Genomic DNA, 11,111 nt, shown 5'->3' with positions numbered 1-11,111 from the left:
GTGAGTGGTGGAGGATGTGTGGACACAGGTTGAGATTTCCTTTTGTCTTTTTTCCATCCTATTCATCGTTATACTTACTTCCAACTGAGCTGATGGAATAACAGTGGCAGGGTAGGCCGCATGATCCCCGAACTCTTAGTATTACTGTAGGCTGACAGCGCCCAAAGCAGTCTCTGTAACTTCTTGTATAGACTTTCTGTAATACTGAAATGTGTCTAATAGTTTAACGTTTATTGTAGAAAAATATGTCAAGCAAGGAGATAATATAACAATGTCGTTTATTATACAGTCCTTTAATGTTTAGTGCAGCAGCGGGGCCATGCCATATGTTGATCAAGGATTTAGAATCAATATTACTGTAACAGTATTTCCATATAGTAGATGACGGCAGAGAAAGACCTGTATAGTCCATCCAGTCTGCCCAACAAGATAAACTCATATGTGCTGCTTTATGTGTATACCTGACTTTGATTTGTATCAGCCATTAGCTGCCATTTTCAGGGCACAGACCGTAGAAGTCTGCCCAGCACTAGCCCCGCTTCCCACCACTGGCTCTGCCACCCATTTTAATCTTCACTAAGGTTCTGTGGATCCATTGCTTAATATTAATATATAGGGGTATTTTTATGAAAGGTTTCCCGTATATAAAGCGGATTTTATTTATTTATTTTATTTATTTGTTACATTTGTATCCCGCATTTTCCCACAAATTTGCAGGCTCAATGTGGCTTACATAGTACCGGGAGGCAATTGCCGGTTCTGGTGAAACAAATACAAGGTGATATAATGGTAGGACAAAGTTCATGTGGCGCAGCCACAGTTAAGGAAATATATGGGAAGGGGTTGGAATTTGTCCAGTTACGTCCTTTGGTATTGATGTGTCGCAGAAGATAGGGGTCTGTCCCTGACACCTTCAAGTATGCTGTAGTCATACCACTCCTCAAAAACCATCACTTGACCCTACCTGTCCCGCTAACTACCGCCCAATTTCCCTCCTACCCTTCCTCTCCAAGATACTTGAATGCGCCGTTCACAGCTGTTGCCTTGATTTTCTCTCCTCGCATGCCATCCTCGATCCGCTTCAATCCGGCTTTCGCCCCCTACACTCGTCAGAAAGGGCGCTATCTAAAGTCTGCAATGACCTGTTCCTTGCCAAATCCAAAGCTCACTACTCCATCCTCATCCTCCTCGACCTATCCGCCGCTTTTGATACTGTCAATCACAATTTACTTCTTGCCACACTGTCCTCATTTGGGTTCCAGGACTCTGTCCTCTCCTGGTTCTCCTCTTATCTCTCCCACTGTACCTTCAGAGTACACTCTTATGGTTCTTCCTTCACCCCCCTCCCGCTCTCTGTTGTAGTTCCTCACGGATCTGTCCTTGGACTCCTTCTTTTTTCAATCTACACCTCTTCCCTGGGCTCCCTGATCTCATCTCATGGTTTCCAATATCATCTTTATGCTGACGACACCCAGCTTTATCTCTCCACACCAGACATCACTGCCGAAACCCAGGCCAAAGTATCGGCTTGCTTATCCGACATTGCTGCCTGGATGTCCAACCGCCACCTGAAACTGAACATGGCCAAGACTGAGCTTATTGTCTTCCCACCCATACCCACTTCCCCTCTCCCTCCACTCTCTATCTCAGTTGATAACACCCTCATCGTCCCCGTCTCATCTGCCCACAACCTCGGAGTCATCTTCGACTCCTCCCTCTCCTTCTCTGCGCATATTCAGCAGATAGCCAAGACCTGTCGCTTCTTCCTCTATAACATTAGCAAAATTCGCCCTTTCCTCTATGAGCACACCACCCGAACTCTCGTCCACTCTCTCATTACCTCTCGCCTTGACTACTGCAACCTACTCCTCACTGGCCTCCCACTTAGCCATCTATCCCCCCTTCAGTCCGTTCAGAACTCGGCTGCACGTCTTATCTTCCGCTTGGACCAATATACTCATATCACCCCTCTCCTCAAGTCACTTCACTGGCTTCCGATCAGGTACCGAATACAGTTCAAGCTTCTCCTACTAACCTACAAATGCACTCGATCTGCAGCCCCTCCTTACCTCTCTACCCTCATCTCCCCTTACGTTTCTACCCGTAATCTCCGCTCTCAAGACAAATCCCTCCTCTCAGTACCCTTCTCCACCACCGCCAACTCCAGGCTTCGCCCTTTCTGCCTCGCCTCACCCCATGCTTGGAATAAACTCCCTGAGCCCATACGCCAGGCCCCCTCCCTGCCCATCTTCAAATCCTTGCTCAAAGCCCACCTCTTCAATGTCGCCTTCGGCACCTAACCATTACACCTCTATTCAGGAAATCTTGACTGCCCCAGCTTGACATTTGGTCCTTTAGATTGTAAGCTCCTTCGAGCAGGGACTGTCCTTCTTTGTTAAACTGTACAGCGCTGCGTAACTCTAGTAGCGCTCTAAAAATGTTTAGTAGTAGTAGTTTAGGTTGGATCCGCGGAGTATGCCTTTTTGAATAGGTTAGTTTTTAATGATTTCCGGAAGGTTAGGTAGTCATGCGTCATTTTCAGGACTTTTGGTAGTGTGTTCCAGAGTTGTGTGCTTATGTAGGAGAAGCTGGATGCGTATGTAGATTTGTATTTGAGGCCTTTGCAGCTTGGGTAGTGCAGATTTAGATAGGTTCGAGATGATTTGCATGTATTTCTAGTTCTAGTTTAGAACGCATGTATTTCTAGTTCTAGTTTAGAACGCTGCTGCACGTCTTATATTCCGCCAGAACAGATTTACTCATATCACCCCTCTCCTCAAGTCACTTCACTGGCTTCCGATCAGATACCGCATACAATTCAAGCTTCTCCTCCTTACCTACAAATGCACCCGGTCAGCGGCTCCTCACTACCTCTCTACCCTCATCTCCCCCTATGTTCCTGCCCGTAACCTCTGCTCAGAGGACAAATCCCTCCTTTCAGTTCCCTTCTCCACCACTGCCAACTCCAGGCTCCGCTCATTCTGCCTTGCCTCACCCTATGCCTGGAACAATCTTCCTCAACCCCTATGCCAAGCCTCCTCCCTACCCATCTTCAAATCTCTGCTTAAAACTCACCTCTTCAATGCTGCTTTCGGCACCTAACCTTTCGTGAAATATAGTATGCCCTATCAGACTGACTCTACACTTGTCTTTTGACTGTACACTTGTCTTTAGATTTACACCTGTCTTTTGGATCGTACACTTGTCTTTAGATTGTACATCTGTCTTTTAGATTGTAAGCTCCTTGAGCAGGGACTGTCCTTCCATGTTAAATTGTACAGCGCTGCGTAACCCTAGTAGCGTTTTAGAAATGTTAAGTAGTAGTAGTAGTAGTAGTAGGTCAATCAGGTCTGTCATGTATCCTGGGACTTCACTGTATATTATTTTGTGGACCATGGTGCAGATTTTGAAGGTGATGCGTTCTTTGATTGGGAGCCAGTGAAGTTTTTTGCAGAGGGGTTTTGCACTTTCATATCGTGTTTTTCCAAATATGAGCCTAGCTACCGTGTTCTGGGCGGTCTGAAGCTTCTTAAGGGTCTGTTCCTTGCATCCCGCGTAGATTCCATTGCAATAATCTAGGTGGCTTAGTACCATTGATTGTACCAGGTAGCAGAATGTAGCCCATGGGAATTATTGTTTCAGGCGTTTGAGTTTCCACATTGAGTGGAACATTTTTTTTGTTGTGGATGCCGCTTGACTTTCAAGTGTTAAGTAGCGGTCAATTGTAACACCAAGGATTTTCAGGCTGTCTGAGATGGGGAGGGTGTAATCTGGGGTGTTGGTAAGGCCTTTTATAAAATTGCAAAGCTGTTTACCTGTGTATATCTGTACGTGCACTGACAGGATGGTGCTTACTTATATGCACACTATGTATGGGCATTCCTGGGGCATTGTTTGGCCAGAATGGTGGTGGAGTTGAGATGTCTGTACAAGTGTAGTGTGCATGCACAAATTTACACCAAATTTGGGGCACGTGTAAATTTGTGTGTAGACATTTCTGCACTGTTGGGGCTGGTACCTAGGCATCTACCCCCGGGCTGTATATATGGTGTCCAAAATAAATTGACTGAGTTAATTAGTGCCAGTAATTGGACACTAATTGGCACCTATTTGAATTTGTGCGCACATCTTGCTACTCGCTATTCTGTAACTATATACACCTAAATCCCATAGTGCGCAACCCAAAAGGGGGCATGGCCATGGGAGGTGCATGGGTGGGTCAGGGGCATTCTTAAAATTTGTGCGCAGCATATTAGAATACCAGGGATATGTGCCCAAATTGGGTGCTGGGAATTACACCTGCTTTCAGCAGGGAAATTTGGGTGCCAAAATTGGCACTCAATGCTAATGGGCGCTCATTTTTCAGGGCTTATAATAGAATAGCATTGAGCGCCGATTTTTTTAAGTGCCCATTTTTGAGCGTCAGTTACTGAATCTAGCCCCTACTGTATGTTGCTTTTATAGAATAGGCTCAAAATAGGTGCTGTTTCGCTACTTGGGCATATGTATCCTGTTAAAATTACCCCGCCCCCTATGAGCTGAATAATATATTAATGTGATGGTAAAGTTTGCTTAGTAGGTTGTATTAGGAGACCTAGGTTGTAAATCTTCCAATTTTACTATATGTTAGCCACTCCTTTTTGTGACTAACATCATTTTTTTGTGAAATGGATAATAATGTAGTTGCCTCTGTAGGTATTCTTTGTGTGTACTGTGATTTTTGCATTTGCTGTTTTTTTAAAATGCACAGTTTTGAACCTTATAGGGTTAACATATATTTAGTCAAGACCACTTTTTCCGATACCTTGTATTGCATTTTATATATTTCATGGTATTATCACAAAAATAGTTAATTTTGTGTATGCCATGACAGAAGTGAACTTAACTCCTGTGCCAGGGATTATCTCAGTCTCAGATTTGCTGTCAATTCTCGCCTCAATACTTGCATTTTTCCAAAGCGTGCATCCTTCTGGAGTTAATAAGGTGTAATATGGATAGTTTTATTAATAGTGATATCCTTGTGCTTTTCTCTTTTCCACAATGTCTAGGTTTCTTTAATTAAGATGGGAATGTCTTAGCTAATCACAACTTCTTCCTTCTCCATAATTCTGTGTGGGTTGTGATTTCAGTGTTTTTCTGGTACAGCAATATTATAGTGTTTGCAAAACTTCCAATGAATGAGACCTATTATCTTGTCAGAAAAATTGTATACCGAAAGACACTATATCAGTACATCACACCAAGTGAAAGGATATTTGTTTACACTGCAGTTTACTACTACAAAATCTGAATTTGCCTTGTTTATCATCTTGTGCTGCTATTACTAGTCTCTCATCTTTTTGTTTAAAATTACCCCACCTCAACCATTTATGCATTAGGTTTGGGGAGGGGAACAGAAGCCTAATGGTTAAAGCAGCAGGGTGAGAATTAGGGAAGGCAGGTTTAAATCCTGCTGCTGCTTCTTGTGACCTCCATTGCTTCAGGTACAAACTTAAATTGTAAGCCCTATGGGGTCAGGAAATATCTACTGTACTTGATCATAACTTGCCTTGAACTACTGTGAAAGGCGTGAGCTAAATCCATATTCCTTTACTTGTGGATTCGGAAGTAGCTCTCTATATTTACAGTACAATACAATTCAGTAATACAATACAATTTATAGTCTGCTACAAACCATGTTCTGGATCAGTGCAGATTACAATATAAAAGAGATTAGGCCAGCCCTAGGAAATAACAACGTATAGAATAAACTTTAAAATTCTTCTAACCCTAAAAAATAACATTTTCCTGAACAAATGATCAATATACTAAAATTAGAGAGCATCCAATATCAACTCGGATGTGTTTTTAACAACTTTACGAATTTCAAGTAATCTGAAATCAACCTCAATTAACATTGAGCAGATCTATTAGCAAAACTCACCGCATAGATGGGTTTATATTTTACATTTTTCAGAGTGGGAAACTGCAATAGGCCATGATCTCTTGACCTAAGTGAATGTTCTACTGTTTTGGTAGCGAGCAGACTTATCATGTACACTGGAGCTTAGCTATAAAGTATCTTATGCACTAGATAAGTACTTTAAATTGACAACGAGCCTTCATTGGAAGCCAATGGAGACTCCTCAATAAAGGTGTAACGTGATCTGATTTCCGCATATCAAAAATTAGTTTTGCGGCGGTGTTCTGCAGTATTTGCAGATGCCTCAACGATGACTTGGAACACCCTAGGTAAAGCGAATTACAGTCGTCAAGCTTAGAGAGCACCAGCGCCTGTACTGCTATTTGAAAGTGTTCTTGATCTAAAACCTGTTTTATGTGTTGCAGCAGCTGTTTCAGCTTGACAAAAGCTTTCCTGGTTAAGTTGCTTGATCTGATTCTTCATTGTTAATTGACTGTCCAGAATTATCCCTAACACCCTCAAGGAGGTTTTCTGAACAAATGACATACCTAAAATCATTGTGAGGTCCCAAGGGGAGCTTTTGACAGAGGGGTAAGACTAAGGATCTTGGTCTTCCTGGTATTTTTGGCAGGGTTTATGCTTTAGCCAGTTGTTTCTTCTTGATTTCTAGTGTAATTGTTTTACAAATTCTATTACATTTTCCCCTCTTAGTGCTGGTGGACTGTCACTCATTTAGAGCCTGACTGAACCCCTAGGGGGCACTGCAGTGAACGTCACATAAAAGGTCCCAGGTACATCACATCATAATCCCATTATATTGTATGGTGAACCCTTCAGGAATAGCAAAAAATGTTCTGTCCCCAACTCCAAACCACTACAATAGTTCTTATACCTGCAGGAATTGCCTATATGTGGGCTCAGTAGGTATTTTGTATTTTTTGAGGCGCTCATACTTTCCAGAAGTATACCAGTTAGAATGGGATATGGGCCTGGGTCCCCTTCTCTACAGTTCACTGCACCAACAACTAGGCTTTTCTAGGGACCTGCTTGCTGCTCTAAGAGGAATGGCCATTATATTTGTAGCTTTCATACCTCCTGGGTATGTACTATCACTCCTCTCTTAGGGGAGTGTGTGTGTGTGTGGGGGGGGGGGGGGGGGGGAAGTTATGCCTTTATCCCTTCATCGATCATCTTGTTAGCTGTTATTGAAACAGGTCTAGTTAAAAATATTCTATTTTTGACCTGGAAGTTTTTACAATGTTCCATTATTGCAGAAAGCGTCCAGATCATAAGCCTGCCCAAGTCCCACCCAAAACATGCCTCCAACATGCTCCCTTGAGATTCAGATGAACTGCATAGAAAAAAATCTTAAAAATGGGTTTCAAAAATAATGTTTTTTGGACAACTTTGCAAAAAAAAAAAAAGCCATCCATCTTCGTTTTTTGGACATTTTTCTGTTTCTAAAATGAGCCCCATTATATTATGTGAGTTGTTATACTTTTTTAAAAATTATATGCATATTCATTTATATATCTTTTGACAATAGCTGTTCACTAGACAAGATATTGGTTACTGGCTCATATAGCATTGGTTGAAATTCAGATTACACTTTCTTTGTGTATTGTATTCAGTTTATAATAGTAAAAATGCAAAAATTGGAGGAACCACTTTAGTGTATGTACACCAAAACTCAAAAAGTGGAACAAACACCCACTCCTAATTGATCAGAAAAACATATGAGCCAAACATGTATAGATGAGGAACAGTGGAGGGAAAAGACCTCAGTTGGCTGTGATCATCACTTGATGAAAGATAAGTAGTTCCCATATCCGGTATAAAACTTTCACTTCTCACAGCCTTGATCATTGGTCTAAAAAAAACCTCCATTTGAAAAAAAAAATGTAATCTTCAATCTCATGCTTCCACATCAAAAATCATAATTGTCATTGGCTTCAATGTGGAAGATATGTGAAATATATTATAACCCATATTAATTTCAACAAATCATTTTACATTGTTTGTGTAGAAAAGCATGACTTAGCTTTGGTAATAGGAGCGATTCTGATGGGGACCCGTTTCACCTCCTGAGTTTCTTCAGGGGAACTTTACTCACTGCCAACATATATAACATCTGACTGTCTTAGATACCCTCTGCTGCACAAATTTCACATATCTTCTACATTGAACCCAATGACAATTATGATTTTTGATGTGAGAGCATGAGATTGATGATTAAAATTTTTTTTCAAATGGAGGTTTTTTTTAGACCAATGATCGAGACTGTGATCTGTGAGAAGTGAAAGTGTTATACCCGGAAATGGGAACTACTAAAATTTTATCAAGTGACGATCACAGCCGACTGAAGTCTTTTTCCTCCATTGCTCCTCATTTATACACGTGTTTAGCTCAGAAGTTTTTCTAATCAATTAGGAATGGGTGTTTGTTCCACTTTTTGCAATTCAGTTTATAATAGGCCATAAAGTAGAGATAAATCAGGTAATTGCAAACAGTAATCAGAATCCTGACCCCTTTCCTTTCAACTTGGTGTGAGTCAGATGATGGTATCTATTGGAATGCAATTGCTGATTATGATGGGGGAAAACTGACAAAGGCTCTAAAAACAACCAAGACTTGTTACGTATGGCCTGATTTGGGAGATTTATGTTACTAGGATCATAATCCAATAAAATCTCAAATTAGGGGAGCATTTGGGATCCTGATATCTGATTAATTTGTGTTGCAAAAAAAGTACAGAATTTTAGTTACTGTATTAGACTTTGAAAGAAATTGGATCCCTACCCTGTGATATTTTTAAGGAACCAAATCCTTCTCTTATAGTAATTCTTCTTTTCAAGACTCAACTGTGGCAGCAATGGAAGAACGAAGAAAAGCTTCATTGTCTTCAGATCAGAATAGAATGGAAACCTCCACGGTATGCAATGGAATAGTATCCAGGGAAGATCTAAAGGTCAGAAGTTTGAGGGGGTCTAAAAACGACTAGATAGACTAGTTTTAATAGAATAAGAGCGGAAACATAGTGTAGGGAACTCTTACAATAAATTTATTTCTGCAAGGAAACAACTTCTTATAGAGGAGTATTCTTGAACTGTCACAAATAGTCAAATATCGGTTTACTGAAAACATAGGACCTTATATTCAAAATTACTTATTGGGTAGCAGCTCCTGCTGCCTAGATAAGTTGGATTGATCAGTACTGTCCATGGCTTGTCAATGGCATTGTTTAGCTAATACCACTGAAAATCACTACAGATTGTTCTAGCACTATCTAGATAGCACCGGCGCCAAAGCTGGGATTTATCCAGAGACCAACAATATCCAGATTGCTTAGGATCAGAAATATGCTGTTCTTAAGTATCCAGATTTTTATCTGGATAATGGCAGCGGTCAGTACCATACCCAGTTAACTTTGCAATAGGCAATGTAACAATTTTGCAATGTAATGACAGAAATAAATATTTAGTTGCAGTAATTTGGCTTATAGCTGCTACCAGAATCTTGTTGGGTCATCTTTTCACCAGATACAACAGTCAAGACATAAATACAAGTGACCAGTGGATGTTTTCTTGATGGGTATATAGGAGAGCTTCCCAAACTTTGGGTTGTGACCGCCAAACAGGGTTGCAAGACCTGTGTTTGTGGTCATGACCTGGGTGGGTGCTATATAGGACTTTATTTGTCCTGCAGCTGCTGGGGGTCTTGTCTCTTTACATGTTTATTAGAACTGAAGAGTGGGAATTTTAGAGAAACTCAATATATTTTCTCATTAATAGTGCCCTTAATCAGATTTGAGACTTTTTTTTGGCACATGCAAGTACAGTTTTGTCATTTCTTTTAGTTCAAGATCCCGAAGAAGAAAGGGGATGCTCGGTTGGTCCAACAGAGTTCCCCATTGTCGCGCTTATCAGCCAGTTACAGCAATAACAGCTTCAAAAATCGGGTAAAGAGAAGTTAGAAAGATCAGGATGTGCAAGCAAGTGCTCATGTTTCCAGAGATAGTCATTTTCTGACACTGGTATCCCTTTATTTTTCTCTATTGGATACTTTATCATATGTGTTATACGTGATGGAATTGATAATTGTATATTAAACAGGGATCCATTCAAAACAGGGGTCAAATGGTCACCTCTTCTCTTATGAGAGTGTCTCTACCCAAAGAGCCAGGTGTGGTTTCCAACTGGAAATCAGGCCTGTTTTCTTTGTTGGTACTCTTTACTCTTCATAATTATATTCTTTATTTTTCAGTTGTGATTTCTCTATGTTCTTCAGATGGCAGTCTTATTGAAAAATAAATTTCTCTATTATTAATTCAAAAAATAGGTCAATTTTTTTAGTGACAGGCCAATCACATAAAGTTAAACAAATATTTTTTTAGTGGTGTCTCTGTAAATGCATGGACAAAGTTTTATATGGATAAGATCTGTCTAATTTTATGCCTGCTGTTTGGTTGGCACTTCTTCATCAGATTGGTTATCGGTTGAGTGGCTTAATATTGCCACTTAAACAGATAACTTCCTTGTCATCAAGCAGATGAAGCCATTACGTATGGGTTGTGTCCATCAACCAGCAGGGGGAGATAGAGAGCACTCAACTTTTCACAGTGCCTCATGGCCAGCTAGCTCCACTGCCTCTTCAGTATTCTGTATCTCCCTAAGCAGGGTGGCTGCAGCTTCTTCGAGCTCCATCAAAAAATCTGCCTGGGGATGGCTCCTGGCTTGTCAGTTGTTAGCCGGGGTGTTAGAGGCTATAGCAGCTTCACTTTGAAGGCACATAGGTCAGCCCTTTCCCTGCCTTACCCATGCTCCCGTGGATGTGGACATATTAGCTTGCTTTTCCCTGTCCTTTCCCACTCAGTGGATGCAGGCACATTGGTTCGCCTTTCCCTGCCTTTCCCACTTATCTGAGCCTCTGGAGTGTTTTTATTTACCTCTTTTGCCTCTGCTTTCCTCACAGCATTAAAAAAAAAAAAAAAAAATTAAAGTCACATTGCGCTTTAGCGCAGCGATCTTGGAAAAGAGATTTTTTTCTTGAGATTCTTCTGCAGGACCAGAGCTGTGATACTCGGTCTAGTGAGGTAAGAGTGTTTTCTGACTCCTCCGGGGTGGGCCCGCGATCGGGACGTTTTTGGTGCAAACCGCCATTTTTGAATTTTACTGCCGTTTTCGGCGATGGCTGCGGAGACTGTAAAGCG

General features: G+C 41.2%; 1 protein-coding gene across 1 annotated transcript in view; it reads left to right on the top strand.

Annotated features, from left to right (window-relative positions):
- The window catches only part of SENP7 (SUMO specific peptidase 7), a 231,010-nt gene that overhangs the window by 153 nt on the left and 219,746 nt on the right, over positions 1 to 11,111 (top strand). The window contains exons 2-3 of the mRNA XM_030204142.1: positions 8,741 to 8,834; positions 9,759 to 9,860. Of these exons, the coding sequence (XP_030060002.1) occupies positions 8,775 to 8,834; positions 9,759 to 9,860 (162 nt within the window). The 5' untranslated portion in view covers positions 8,741 to 8,774. The remainder of the gene's footprint in view (positions 1 to 8,740; positions 8,835 to 9,758; positions 9,861 to 11,111) is intronic.

This window comes from Microcaecilia unicolor, chromosome 5 (assembly GCF_901765095.1).
Source record: "Microcaecilia unicolor chromosome 5, aMicUni1.1, whole genome shotgun sequence".
NCBI classification, from domain to species: Eukaryota; Metazoa; Chordata; class Amphibia; order Gymnophiona; family Siphonopidae; genus Microcaecilia; species Microcaecilia unicolor.
The sequence above is the reverse complement of the archived record's forward strand: the minus strand, read 5'-3'. Positions and strand labels throughout refer to the sequence as shown.